General features: G+C 50.9%; 1 protein-coding gene and 1 pseudogene across 1 annotated transcript in view; one reads left to right on the forward strand and one right to left on the reverse strand.

The window, feature by feature from the left end:
* The first annotated feature begins 10,506 nt into the window (after positions 1 to 10,506).
* LOC139239347 (cathepsin L-like) overlaps positions 10,507 to 15,315 on the forward strand; it is a 68,695-nt gene continuing 63,886 nt past the window's right edge. The window contains exon 1 of the mRNA XM_070868023.1: positions 10,507 to 10,568. Coding sequence (XP_070724124.1) covers positions 10,556 to 10,568 — 13 coding nt within the window. The 5' untranslated portion in view covers positions 10,507 to 10,555. The remainder of the gene's footprint in view (positions 10,569 to 15,315) is intronic.
* Positions 12,175 to 12,413, reverse strand: LOC139239539 (U2 spliceosomal RNA; annotated as a pseudogene).

Consider the following 15,315-nt stretch of genomic DNA (forward strand, 5'->3'; position numbering starts at 1 on the left):
ACGTGTTGCACTGGTGTACACATGTCTCTCAGTCCAAGTCAATGCCGGGCCACCAAACATGCGACCTGGCTATAGGCTTCAGCATGACTATGCCTGGGTGGGAATTGTGTAGCTCACGTATAAACGTTCCCCTGCCTTTTTTTGGCAACACCACGCAGTTACCGCATAAGAGACAATCCGACTGGATGGACATTTCATCTTTGCGTTGGTGAAATGGCTTAATTTCATTTTGCATTTCCCCGGGCACGGCCGACCAGCTCCCATTGAGCAGCTTTTTACAAGTGATAGCACAGGATCCTGGCTGGTCCAGGTCCTGATCTGGCGAGCAGTGACGGGTGACTCCTCGCTCTCAAAAGCATCCATGACCAGAAGCAAGTCTGCGGGCTGTGCTATTTCCACCCCGGGAGTGGGCAATGGCAGCCGACTGAGGTCATCAGCACAGTTCTCCGTGCCTGGTCTGTGGCGGATAACATAGTCATAGGCGGACAATGTTAGTGCCCATCTTTGGATACGGGACGAAGCATTGGTGTTTATCCCTTTGCTTTCTGAAAACAGCGAAATGAGCGGATTGTGGTCGGTTTCAAGCTCAAACCGAAGTCCAAATAGGTATTGGTGCATTTTCTTAACCCCATATACACATGTTAACATCTTTCTCAACCATACTGTAGGCTCTTTCAGCCTTAGACAGACTTCTCGACACGTATGCAACCGGTTGAAGTTTGCCTGATACATTGGCTTGCTGTAACACACAGCCGACCCCGTACGAAGATGCATCACAAGCTAGCACTAATCGTTTACACGGGTCATACAGTACAAATAACTTATTAGAGCAAAGTAGGTTTCTGGCCTTCTCACAGGCTGTCTTTTGAGATTTATCCCAAACCCAGTCGTCACCCTTACGTAGCAACATGTGCAACGGTTCCAGCAAAGTGCTTAACCCGGGTACAAAGTTACCAAAATAGGTGAGGAGTCCCAGGAACGAACACAGCTCCGTCACATTCTGTGGTCTGGGTGCATTCTTGATGGCCTCTGTCTTTGAATCCGTAAGTCTTATTGTGTCCTTAGATTCTCCAACAATGACTCCACGAGGCAGGGTGTTGTACTTGAACTGTAGGGACCTTAGTCCTTTATTAGTTAACTCCAGAATGAGGATCACAATCTGGTGGTCTGCCTTTTATACGAGGCCAGGCACACCTGTACCAGTAACCTATGAGTCTCCCACTGCTGTGCCCTCTGGTGGCACACCTTGATATAGTACCAACAGTGGCCATGTAAGATTCATGACATCACTCCCCCCTGAACTCTCAGTGCAAATTGCCTCTGCATTAACTATGCTCTGGGCTTAGCTCTATATGGGTTCTACCTGGTCGACCTCTGGCGGGCCGGCTCAACCTTCGGTGGGCAGTTGGTGCAGTTGCGTGCTGGTGGTTGCTGTGTGTGTGTGTGTTCCTGACCACTCCATTCTCCCCCACTCCCATGTTGGTGTGGAGGGGGCTCCTGACATTCGTGTACATTCAAGTTCAGGTAAGTGGGTTTTGCATTTTTTTGTGTGCGGTTCCGTGGTGCGACAAGAACGTTAGATGCCTTGTCGATGCGGTGACCGGAGCGTGAGGACAAGCTAGTTCTGGAGCTGCTGGGTGGCGTCCCTGCAGTCTGGTGCCGACTCAGTGCCCAGTGCTGGCAGTGGGAAGCCGGTTGGATCGCAGCGCATGCTCTCAGGGCTGTTGCCGTGGTCCCTAGCGTCAGGCAGGTTCACAGATGTCTGTGACCCCCACCGCCGACCTTACTTTACGTCCTGGGTCCCAGCTGATCCCTGAGGAGCTGTCGTCTAGCAGTGCACAGGGAACCGCTGACTCGCTGGCCTGAGCGTCGCTTGGTTTGAGATGGTGCTTGTTTCCTCTGGGGAAACAGTGGCGGGTGACCCTACTTCTAAGCGTATGGCCTTGGTGCAGTCTGCTCCTTCAGGCTTGTGGCAGTAGGTGCCATCGGTTGCCTGAGAGACGGAGCCGACCCAAGGCATGATATCACCACCGTTGCCGTTGCCCTGCTGAGGTCACTTGCTTCGCAGCTCGTGTAGGTTGGCTGCTTATGGCCACACTTCGTGGTACATGACCCTGGTCGCTGGGACAGCATTGGGTAGCTCGCTGGACCTGTGTGTACCCGATGGGTGTCTGCCCGCTACATTAGTTGCGTGCAGATGGACAATCTGGGGGTCCGATCACGATCGCGCAATTTTCCTCGCTGGTTGCATATGCACAGTTCAAATCATCAATTGGACATAGTACATAATCGCGCGGCATTTCCTCGCTGGTTGCATGTATACAATTCCGATTTTCAGTTATGCATTTTACATGGTCAGTTACACACTTTACATAATCTGTTGCACCTTTAGCCTCTAACTTACAATTCTTGTTACATTGCTTAAATGTTTGAAACTGTCCCTTTAATTGTAGTGGGTTACAGGCCTCCTTTAAGAGCCTTGCTTGCGTTACCCCAATCCGCTTCTCCGTTTGGTGCCACGTGTTGCTCCATCAGAGCTGCACTTCGTGGTCTGGCCGCCGCCATCTTTGTCTTCAGCGCAGCACCTCGTGGTTCGGGCGCCATCTTTTCTTCGTCCACGCTGTCGACTGTGGTGATCCGCTTCTCCCCGGGTTCTGCCTCCGCAGTTGCGAAGTCGCTGCTGGATCCGATTTTCTCCCTCCTGAGTCCTGCCACTGGAGCCTGGAAGGTGCATCCGGGTCGTCTCAGCTGGATCATCTCCACGCAGTCGTGCTGAGCGGTCTATGTCTTGGGTACCGTGCTGGTCAGCTCACTGTTGCCGGGTCCACCCTCAGGTGAGGGCTTGCTTTGCCTCTGAGCGCAGAGGGCTACGATCGCTGGAGGGTTGAAGTTTTCCCACTTCCAATGGATCGTGTCCATTCACCTTCTGCCGAGCAGCGTTGGTCCATCACCTGCAACAATCCACAGAGGTAACTTGTGCACCGCGCCATCATGGAGTACCTTTACATTCACACTACCAACTACTGGGATGATTTCATTGGTGTAGATGCGCAGTTTTGCCCGGACCGGGGCCAACTCGGGTCATTCAGCCGGATTGTCCCATAACCTCTCAAAGACTCCTTGATTCATCACTGACTGGCTCGCCCCCGTGTCCACTTCCATGAAGACTGGACTTCCCTCGATCTCGACTTCCATCTTCAGCGGGGAGCACTCGGTGGTGCAGGTAAACATGCTGTGTCCCTCCCCATGGGACTGGGCTGACTCTCTGTCGAACAATTAATAATCCACGTTGGATTCATGGCCATCTGCGGACTCCTCATCGATACAGTGAGTTCTATTTCTCTTACACATTCGCTGGAGGTGGCCCTTTGTGCTGCAGCCTTTGCAAACAGTCTTTAAATCGGCACTGGTGAGCACTGTGATTCCCTCCGCAACGCCAGCATGTTGGTACTCGATGAACCCCCCTCGGCGGACTCGGAGTTGAGGGACCCGGGGCCTGTTCTCTTTTCCCTGGGGGGATTCGCGCTCTACAGTCCAGCTCCTTAACGGCGCCACTCTGTGCACAGTACCTGCCGGGTTTGAGTCCAGAGGGTGAGACATCTGCTTAGAGCCGCAGGTCGAGGTCATGAACGGCTGGCTCGCAGAGATGGCCTGCTGCAGTGTGACTGTGGTATCTGCTAGCAGTAGTTTGTGAAGGAGGCCCTCATGGTCAATTCCAATGACAAAAATGTCCCGCAGCGCTTTGTTGAAGTGGGTGCGGAACTCGCATGGTGCCACCAGCCTCCTGAAGCCTGCGGCATACTTCGCGACTTTTAGCCTTCGGGCCGAAGGTGGGTATAGAACTGGTGTCTGGCTGTGAAGATGCTCTCCTTGGGCTTGAGTTGCTCCTAGATCAGGGTTACGAGCTCCTTGAATGACTTGGTCGTTGTCTTCGCTGGTACCAGCAAGTCCCTGATGAGGCCATAGACGTTAGACCCACAACTGGTGAGCAGGATAGCATGGCACTTATCAGCCAGTGCGGCCGGGTCATTTCCTGCCAGGTCGTTGGCTGTGAAAAAGTGTTCTAGCCTCTCCGCAAAGACGCCACAATCATCACCGTCAGCGAACTGCTGCAACGTACCAAGGGTAGCCATTTCCACGTGAAAGTTCGTAATCTCATTGCCAGTTATTGTGTCCTTAGATGCTCTAACAATGATTCCACGAGGCAGGGTGTTGGACTTGAACTGTTGTGACCTTAGTCCTTTATTATTTAACTCCAGAATGAGGATCACACCTGGTGGCCAGCCTTTTATTTTAGGCCAGGCACACCTGTACCAGTAACCTATGAGTCTCCCATTGCTGTGCCCTCTGGTGGCACCCCTTGATATAGTACCAACAGTGGCCATGTAAGACACATGACAGGTCTGATGCCATCTGCCGCAATCTTTCTCTCCAAAAATCCGATCTCTGGCGCCAGGAAAACAGACTTGAAGTGTTACAGCCTGAGTCCCACTCTGTCTCGTCGACTTAGAACCTCTTCCAGGTTGTGCAGGTGTTTAATGGTATCACGACTGGTGATCAGGATATCGTCTTGAAACACATCGGTGCGCGGAACTGATTTCAGCAGACTCTCCAAGTTCCTCTGGAAGATGGCAGAATCCCAAAAGGGCACCTGTGGTATATAAACAGTCCTTTGTGTGTGCTGATGCACGTCAAACTTTTCGAAGATTCTGCCAGCTCCTGCGTCATGTAGGCAGGGGTTAGGTCCAACTTGGTGAACGACTTCCCCCCCCGCTAACGTTGCGAACAGGTCATCCGCCTTGGGTAGCGGGTACTGGTCTTGTAACGAGACTCGGTTGATCGTTACCATATAGTCTCCGCAGATTCTGACCGTGCCACCGCTTTTCAACACCGGAACAATCGGACTGGCCCACTCGTTGAACTTGACTGGCGATATGATTCCCTCTCGTTGAAGTCTGTCCAGTTCGATCTCGATTTTCTCCCTCATCATATCTGGAACCGCTCGAGCCTTGTGATGAACGGGCCTTGCATCGGGGACTAGATGGATCTGCACCTTGGCGCCTGTGAAGTTGCCATGCCTGGTTCAAATAGCGACGGAAACTTGGGCGCACGAGGCATCATCCACTGAAGATCGTGCTTTGATGTCGTCCCAGTTCCATCAAACCTTTCCCAGCCAGTTGCTGCCAAATAGCGTTGGGCCATCGCCTGGTACAATCCACAGTGATAAATCATGCACAGCTCCATCGTACCATACCTTAACTGCCGCACTGCCAATGACTGGTATGAACTCGTTGGTGTAGGTGCGCAGCTTTATCTGAATCGGGCTTAGTTTGGACATTTGTACCTTGTTGCCCCACAGTTTCTCAAAAGCCTTCTGGCTCATAATTGACTGACTTCCCCCGTGTCCAACTCCATTGATACCGGAATACCGTTCAATTTGACTTTCAGCATGACAGGAGGGCTCTTGGTGGTGAAGGTGTGTACCCCATACACTTCTTCCTCGGGTTGAGTTGCCTCTCTTGTTTGTTCTACGTTATCCACGCCGGATCGATCATCCTCTACTGACTCTGCCACGTGGTGAGTCGCGGCACTCTTGCACATTCGCTGGAGGTGCCCCATTGTTTCGCTGCCTTTGCACACGTAGTGCTTGAATCGACATTGATCGGCTCGATGATTACCCCCACAGCGCCAACATGGTGCTAATGGATTTGCATTCACTCCTCATGGCGGACTCTGAGTCATACTAGGTCACAGAGAGGCTGCAAAGAGATTTAGATAGGTTAAGCAAATGGGCTAAGGTTTGGCAGATGGAATACAATGTCGGAAAGTGTGAGGTCATCCACCTTGGGAAAAAAAACAGTAAAAGGGAATATTATTTGAATGGGGAGAAATTACAACATGCTGTGGTGCAGAGGGACCTGGGGGTCCTTGTGCATGAATCCCAAAAAGTTAGTTTCAGGTGCAACAGGTAATCAGGAAGGCGAATGGAACGTTGGCCTTCATTGCGAGAGGGATGGAGTACAAAAGCAGGGAGGTCCTGCTGCAACTGTACAGGGTATTGGTGAGGCCGCACCTGGAATACTGCGTGCAGTTTTGGTCACCTTACTTAAGGAAGGATATACTAGCTTTGGAGGGGGTACAGAGACGATTCACTAGGCTGATTCCGGAGATGAGGGGGTTACCTTATGATGATAGATTGAGTAGACTGGGTCTTTACTCGTTGGAGTTCAGAAGGATGAGGGGTGATCTTATAGAAACATTTAAAATAATGAAAGGGATAGACAAGATAGAGGCAGAGAGGTTGTTTCCACTGGTCGGGGAGACTGGAACTAGGGGGCACAGCCTCAAAATACGGGGGAGCCAATTGAAAACCGAGTTGAGAAGGAATTTCTTCTCCCAGAGGGCTGTGAATCTGTGGAATTCTCTGCCCAAGGAAGCAGTTGAGGCTAGCTCATTGAATGTATTCAAGTCACAGATAGATAGATTTTTAACCAATAAGGGAATTAAGGGTTACGGGGAGCGGGCGGGTAAGTGGAGCTGAGTCCACGGCCAGATCAGCCATGATCTTATTGAATGGCGGAGCAGGCTCGAGGGGCTAGATGTCCTACTCCTGTTCCTAATTCTTTATGTTCTTATGTAAAAAAGGCGAAATATCGCCGAAATAACGGGCGCAAGGCTGGCCAATTTCAGAGTATACGACCTAGAAATACGATGCATTTGCGCTGCCCGTTAGCACACCCGGGGGCGCTAATGGGGCTCAAATGTGTTGGTGCCCGGGTGCAGCACTGACAATGACTCCTGCCATACTGGGAGTTTAGCGACGGCGCTACAGCACTGTGACCTGAATTGTCTGCGCCCGGATATTGTGACGTCATCACCGCGCACATCGCCCGCTTAGCGCCCCAGCCCCAATAATGACTTTCTTCCCTTGCAGCAGCGCCGGGCGAAAACACCGGCAACTGCAGGAGGCGCAGATCAGACAGCCGGCTGCTACCGGGGCGATGTTTAAAGGCGAGGTGGCCAAAGTAAGTAAAAAAAAAACGTGCCTTGATTTTTGCTGAGTTCCTCCATTTTCTCCGCAGGGTCCTGCCCGCAATCGCTCAGCCCGGCCCTCTGCTTGAGAGCCAGGCTGATTACACGGGTCCACCACTCCCTTGGTGTTCCAGGTAGCTGCAGAGCCTGCAGCAATGGCCCTTCCCTTTAAGGCCCAGTGTGCAGCACTGAATTGTGCACCCTGTTAGTACTCCAAGAAGGAAATGGAGCTTGATTTAGGGCTTCACTTCCTTCCGGGAGTGCTAAAGCAAATGTTTTGCGTTTCTCGCTGCTCAAAAGTTACTGCCACCAAACAGGGCGACGATCAACTTCAGCCCCTGTGTGCAAATAAATGGTTTCGTAGAGGGCACTGGAAATTGCCTCCTTAAAACCCACCCATTCATGCAAGATTTTTGTCACCAACCTCCTCTCCCCACCAGCACCCCCAGCAACCCCCCCGCCCTCCTCCCCCGCTTACATAATATTAGATAGAATCTACAGCACAGAAACAGGGCATTCTGCCCAACTTTTTTCTACATTGACGGCACTATATCAATGCAAATTGTTGTTGCTATTGATGCACTTTCCATACCTCGGGATCCTACTATCAGCAAGGGCAGACATTGGCGACGAGGTTCAACGCCACCTCCAGTGCGCCAGTGCAGCCTTCGGCCGCCTGAGGAAGAGAGTGTTCGAAGACCAGGCCCTCAAATCTAGCACCAAGCTCATGGTCTACAGGGCTGTAGTAATACCCGCCCTCCTGTATGGCTCAGAGACATGGACCATATACAGTGAACACCTCAAATCTCTGAAGAAATACCGCCGACGATGTCTCCGCAGAATCCTGCAAATCCCCTGGGAGGACAGACGCACCAACGTCAGCGTCCTCGACCCAGGCCAACATCCCCAGCATCGAAGCATTGATCACAATCGACCAGCTCCGTTGGGCGGGCCACATTGTTCGCATGCCTGGCACAAAACTTCCAAAGCAAGCGCTCTACTCGGAACTCTTACAAGGCAAGCAAGCCCCAGGTGGGCAGAGGAAACGTTTCAAGGACGCCCTCAAAGCCTCCTTGAAAAAATGCAACATCCCCACCGACACCTGGGAGTCCCTGGCTAAAGACCACCTTAAGTGGAGGAAGAGCATCCGGGAGGGCGCTGAGCACCTCGAGTCTCGTCGCCGAGAGCATGCAGAAAGCAAGCGCAGGCAGCGGAAGGAGCGTGCGGCAAACCAGTCCCACCCTCCCCTTCCCTCAACCACTCTCTGTCCCACCTGTGACAGGGACTGTAATTCCCGTATTGGACTGTTCAGCCACCTGAGAACTCACTGTTCTCAGGTGGCTGAACAGTCCAATACGGGAATTACAGAGATGGAAGCAAGTTTTCCTCGATCTCGAGGGACTGTCTATGATGATGATGATGATGTTGAGCATCTCTTACCTGTGACCTCAGGATCTATGGAACCACCCTAATATGGGGTTAATGCCTGAAAGAGATGGGTGGAGTGGGGAGGCGGACTTGGTGCGTGGGGGTGGTGGAGAGGGCGTTGTAGATAAAGATGACAGGCAACATAAAATGACTGGATTACATTGTTCCCGTGTCAACAAAACAGTTCAGTAATAGACACTGGCTACTTAGAAATATTGGGCCAAAAATTGCAGCTTCCGAGAACCGTCAATATTTGGCAACCCATCTATATATGGATAATTATGTGCAAGCAGATTTATTGTCACGTAATCAGTAATAAGCAAGGAAACATCTTACACTACATCCTTGCAATAGTTTCCATGAGGTGACAATAACATTTAAGTGATATTTTCTGCATTCAGTACTCCTATCCCAGTATACAGGCTACGATCTCTGACAGCCATACATTTACCTATGTCATCCCACTGACTAACAATAAAAGACAAGAAAAAATGCAAACTGTCCTGAACAAATGACTATTTATATGTTCCCTGATTATTTTCAATGAACAAAAAAACTATCAACTTGATCTATTCGCAACACACACTCAACCCATAAAACATCAGATTTGGATGACTTTGGCCTTTCATCTTTAGGGCACAGGTTCAATTCTTACCCAATCGCAGCACCTCTGAATCCTGAGGGGTCTCACAGAAACATATAAAATTCTGACGGACTGGTCATGTTAGATGCAGGAAGAATGTTCCCGATGTTGGGGAAGTCCAGAACCAGGGGACACAGTCTAAGGATAAGGGGTAAGCCATTTAGGACTGAGATGAGGAGAAACTTCTTCACTCAGAGAGTTGTTAACCTGTGGAATTCTCTACCGCAGAGAGTTGTTGATGCCAGTTCATTGGATATATTCATGAGGGAGTTAGAGATGGCCCTTATGGCTAAAGGGATCTAGGGGCATGGAGAGAAAGCAGGAAAGGGATACTGAGGTGAATGATCAGCCATGATCTTATTGAATGGTGGTGCAGGCTCGAAGGGCCGAATGGCCTACTCCTGCACCTATTTTCTATGTTTTTTTTTTGCAGCTGCAGACGTGTAGGCTCTGCCATGTGCAGTTCTGCCTGCTAGCAACGTTAATTAATGCAAAGTACTTGCTGGTGAGCTTCAAGGCTGGGAAGATATCGGTCTGGTATTATTGCTCGTGGATATGATTGCCTGGGCAATATTGATGGCCTTGCTCAGGTCTCGGGATTCGGTGGACAGCAGCGTGCGAAGAATGACCTCATGGCCGATGCCAAGCACAAAAAAGTTCCACAGCATTTCCCCCAAAAACCCAGCAAATTCGCAAGTTACTGCAAGGCGCCTCAGGTCGGCGACATAAATCGCCACGTCCTGGCCCTCGGAGCGGTGGTGCGTGTAGAAGCGATACCTGGCCATTAAGATACTCTCCTTCGGCTTGAGGTGGTTCCAAACCAGCGTACACAACTCTGTATATGTCTTCTCCGCTGGTTTCTCCAGTGCTAGCAGATTACTGATGAGGCCGTATATTGTGGACCCACACACAGTGAGGAGAATTGCCCTGCGCTTGATCGCTTTATCGTCCCCATCCAGCTCGTTGGCCACGAAGTACTGGTCGAGATGCTCAAGGAAGGCTTCCCAATTATCACCCTCCACAAATCTCTCTAAAATACGAACGGCAGCCATGACCATGTGAAAGTTCGTAATCTGTTACTCGTCGCCAATTGTTAAGTAAGGAAGAATTCCCCAAGACTGAGAATTGTGAGCTAAAACTGATGTGACCTTAGTGTCTTTAATACAACTCCAGAGTGCCTAAGCAGCCTGGCAGACAACCTTTTATACTCCCTTGCACGAGGTGTGCAGGTGACCCTTGGGCCTCTAACAGTTGCGCCCTCTGGTGGCAAGTCTTACAGTTACAATGTTTACATACATAACACACATGATTAGCTGTACACACATCTTGTTCTTTTTCTTATTGCAGACGAAATTGATACATAACCTCCGGGAGCAGCAGCACACCACAGATGGTGAGCCTGATCTACAATAACTCACTCAGGTCGAGGAGCAAACCCTCCTGGGCACACCTATGGAGAGTGACGGTATGTGAATGGTGTTTGCAACTTCTGTGACCCACTGATGTCAATTGGTATACCCTCTTTACATATACATGTCCAATGCCACCTTCCTCTTTTCTCCCTGCGCCCTCCCCTGCGTCTGACCACATGTCTGTTGCTTTGTGCTGACAGATGATCAGCCAGAAGCGCGGCGGCCTGCCCCTGATGCTTCTACATCGGGCGACGGGGGAGATGACGAGGGAGGGGACGACAGTTTGAACACAGAACGGGACACTCTGTCAGTCCCAGCGAGTGGGGACACCACATCGTTGGAGGAACCTAAATTTATGGGGTTTGAGAAGTCTGAGGCTCCTGGCCCCAGTGGCCTACAGCAATGCCCAGCGGGAGGGGAAGCTCGGAGGCCAGCTCCCCAGAGGGCGATTGACTCAGGAGTCCTGCTAACAGACAGGCAGAGGTGGACCTGGACTTGGTGGTTCTGTCGACAAAAACCACCCAAATGTACTTCGTGATGTGATGCTGTCAGTGATTGCTGGCAGGAACTCGCAGACTGCTGCGTTTCAGGCTCAGTGTGCTCTGAGTTAGTCTCAGTGTAATGCCAGGCAATCACTGACTGCTGTCTCCTCTCTGTGTTGCCCACAGCCCAACGGGGAAGTGACGGTGCCGAAGCAGGCCGGCAAGTTGTGCTCACACATCGTGCTCAGGATGCTGAGGGTCTGCCCCGTGTGAGTGGTAGTGGGACCCTGGAAATGGAAGGTGCTGTCCTTCCTCAAGAAGACAGCATTCCAGCTCCCACCACTGCCACTCCGCCTTTGCACCTGAGCCATTACAGACTGGTGCTCCTCCTGGTGTGCCTGGCCATTCGGGGCTTCGCCATGCTCCTGTACCTCGTTCTCCTCCTCCCGATGTGAGGCTGCAGGTCTCATATCTCTCTCAGCACTTCCTCTCGGAAGTGCATCCTTCGCACACACTGCTCCTCAGAGAGTTGGAGGTATGAGCTTTGCTGCCTGCAAACTAGTGGGGGGGTAAGGCCTCCTGTCCTGCGGCCTCTCCTCATTCATGGCCCTGCATGGCCAACAGCCCTTGTATCTTCATGCAGCCTAACCAGAGCATGGACTAGGCGTGCTGGAGAACTAGTAATGCACCCATTAAATTATTTCACTCAAGCTGTAAATACCCTGTAATGGCATATCATTGTTCAGATTTAAAGTCAGGGGCTTCTTGAACCCTCGGTGTAATGTATGCACTGGTGAGTGTGCTCACAGGTTTGGAGAGATATTGCATTGTGAGTTGCTTAGCCAGTCACGTGATGTTTATGTAGTATATGTAGCACACAAATCACTGACTCCACACGGTCTGGTGTAAATCTAACTGCTGTGACCTTCGTCCTTTATTGTTCAGCTCCAGTGTGCCTCTCAGGTGTGGTGGTCAGCCTTTTATAGTGCCTGTTGCAGGTACTTCCAGGTTTCCCACCACAGCGCCCTCTGTGGTGTAGCATTGTGCTTACATTACATTTTTTTTTGGAAATTCGTAGCCAATCGTTCCAATTCTTTGTCAAATCACAAACGCCAGAGGTCACCTTGGACCCATTCAAGGATCACTCTGCGCCAATGCTCTTCGCCAAAAGGCCTAGAGCCACTGCATCGTTCCTGGAAGTACTGCAATACCAGGTTCGTGCCATGGAGGTGGATGGGTCAGGCCCCCCACACACCTCCGTGGAGGTGGATGGGTCAAGCCACCCCACCCACCTCCTATTTCCAAAAAAGCAAGCATATACCTTCCTGATCCAGGGAGAACCACCTTGGGGTTATGGTGGTTACTCCCCTGTCAGGTCAGTTACGCATGATCTTAGCCAAAAGGCCGAGAAGCGATTAAGGTACCAGGACGATACACACATCAATACATAACATCACACTTGTCCAACGGAAGGCAGGTAGGCATAGACAGTGCGTTAGTATGGTACATGTTATTTGGTACATTAACTAGTTATTGACTAGTAACGTTAGCCCTTATCATTAATTGTACTTCATATCCATTATTTTACACAAATACAGTGGCTATTCAGCATTAAAAAATTAATTCTTATTATAAATTCGCCATCTCACATTAACATAGCTCATTTTAGACTCGCTCTGCCTTCCAGAAGTCCTTTGTGGGGACCACCACCTGGTAAGGCCGTTTTAAGACTCCCGGGTGCATTTCCTTTTTAAAGCGCCATCTTTGATGCAGGAGGATTCCACGAGGCTTCTCCTTGGGCGCCACCATCTTTGATGCTCTGGACCGAGGCCGCTGCCATCTTGTTCTCCGCCGCTCCGGATGCCCTCCGCCGCCGCCGCCGCAGCCTCCGCTGCCACCTGACATGCCGCCTCTCCTGCGGCCGTCGTCGTCGCTCTCCGGCGGCCACCATAGCCGCCTCCCCCGTGGCCTCCCCTGCGGCCTCCCCTGCGGCCGCCGTGGCCGCCGACCTCCAGCTGCTGCCGCCGCGCGACTCGTGGCCGCCGACCTCCAGCTGCTGCCGCTGCCCGACTCTCCCTCTGCGTGGGCCCCTCCGATCCGCCGGCCATCCTGGATTCCCTCGCACCCCACCCCCACTAGGCCCCTCTGTGCAGGGCTGCTTGCCTGTGGGGGCTGAGGCTGCAGGATCTCTGTGTGAGGTCCAGGGCTGGGGCTTGCCTGTGGGTGGATTGAGGCTGCAGCTCCAGCTCAGTCGGCGCTGCTCTCTGGGGACCCGGGGTGATACACACATCAATACATAACATCACAGTTTACAAGACTCAATAAAACCCCAGCTAGTTGGGTTCAGGGATCCACGATGGGGCAGGTGGTTGTGAGCCTGGTGGATGAACTGGTAATGTGTAGTCTGATTGTAAAACCTTTGCTAATAAATCAAAGTGTTCTAAATAGCAATGTGTTCCTATGAATACTTCAGCAAAGAACCCATGAAGCAAATACATTACATTCAGGAAGCCTGGGATCCTGCCAGTGCCACATCCCCGCCCATTCTGGCTCTCCCTGCTCATTGGGAACATTATGAAGTCCATTCTGTAGTCCAGTCAATATTGGCTCAGGACACCGGGGAGAACTCCCCTGCTCTTCTTAAAATAATGGCCAAGGGATCTTTCATGTCGACCTGAGGTGAGAGTGCTATCACTGAGCCACGACTGACACTATGTTAATGTAGGGTTAGTATTCCTGCACTAGCGTTCCTGATATATGAGGAGTTTAATAGCTGTGTTATTAATTCCCGGGATCGGCTAGCAGTGTAAGGTTTAAGAATAATGTACCTCATAATGCAGAAGTGAAGCGAGTATATCGCAACCAGAATTCTGTGTGTGTTTAACACCGGGACACACAATCTGATTTTATTGCGCGGTTTATTTTTATCATTAATCAGCAAGGGCAAGATATTTCAACGTAAAAACCGCAAACTGTAACGGTAGCATAGTGGCAACGTTATTGGACGAGTAATCCATGAGGTCTGGGCTAATGATCCTGGAAACATGAGTTCAAATCCCACCATGGCAGCTGGGGAATTTAAATTCAGTTAATTAAATAAATCCAGAATAAAAACCTATAGGGAGTGAAATTAGGGTCATATGCGCAAATGACTGCAACTGGGTGCATTATTGCTAACGACTCCTGTTAAAGTCGGCGGGAGTTTAGCGGGGGCGCTACATCCTGGCCTCGCTACTCCCATCGTGTCAATCGCAGAAAAGGCCATCTCTGACCACTTCATCGTAGCGCTCTCCTCCCACATACCCTCGTCCCTGTTAAAACAATAGCTCTCACCCTGGCCATTCCCCCTGATCCTTGCTCTCTTAAGGGATGCAGACTTCATCGGATATGGTGGACAACTGGTTTAGCCATTCACCACCAGATCTGGCTTGACCTCATAAATCACTATCGGGTCCTGCTCTCATCTCCCAAAATCGCACACTATTCCAGAATCGTTCTGGAATGTAAAGATAAACCCCAGCTTCTATTCTCCACTGCTAACCATCTTTTAAAACCCCTCTCCCCAGTCTCGACCCTCACCTCTGACAATAAGTGTGAGGAGCTCATGGACTTCTTTGTCTTTAAGACTGTGACCATCCATTCAGCCGTCTCTGCTCTTCCTTCAACTAGCTAACCGGGCCGAACTTCCTCTAAGGTAGCCCCCTGCTCTAGCACTCACCTCACATCCTTCTCCAGTTTTCTCCGATTTCCCCTCACAACCTTTCCGAGCTCATCCTGTCCATGAGACCCACTTCCTGCTCGCTTGACTCTATTTCCATAAACTGCAGACCACCCAACTTCCTTTTCTGGCTCACGTTAGCTGACATTGTTAACGGTTTTCTCTCCTCAGATACTGTCCCCCTACCCCTCAAATCTGTCGTCATGACTGTTCTCCTCAAAAAACCAACCCTCGACCCCTGAGTCCTTGCACACTACCGTGCCCTCTCCAACCTCCCTTTCCTCTCCAAAGTCCTTGAATGTGTTATCACCTCCCAAATCCGTGCCCATCTTTCCCGCAATTCCACGTTTAAATCCCTCCAATCCAGTTTCCGCGCCTGCCACAGTACCGAAACGGCTCTCATCAAAGTCACAAATGACATCCTTTGTGACTGTGACAAAGGCAAACTATCCCTCCTCGTCCTTCTTGACTTGTCTGCAGTCTTTGCCACGGTTGATCACTCTATCCTTCTCCAACGACTTTCCAACATTGTCCATCTGGGTGGGACTGCACGCACCTGGTTGCATTCTTATCTATCTAATCGTAGCCAGGGAATCACTT

This window comes from Pristiophorus japonicus, chromosome 27 (assembly GCF_044704955.1).
Source record: "Pristiophorus japonicus isolate sPriJap1 chromosome 27, sPriJap1.hap1, whole genome shotgun sequence".
In the NCBI taxonomy this organism is placed as follows: Eukaryota; Metazoa; Chordata; class Chondrichthyes; family Pristiophoridae; genus Pristiophorus; species Pristiophorus japonicus.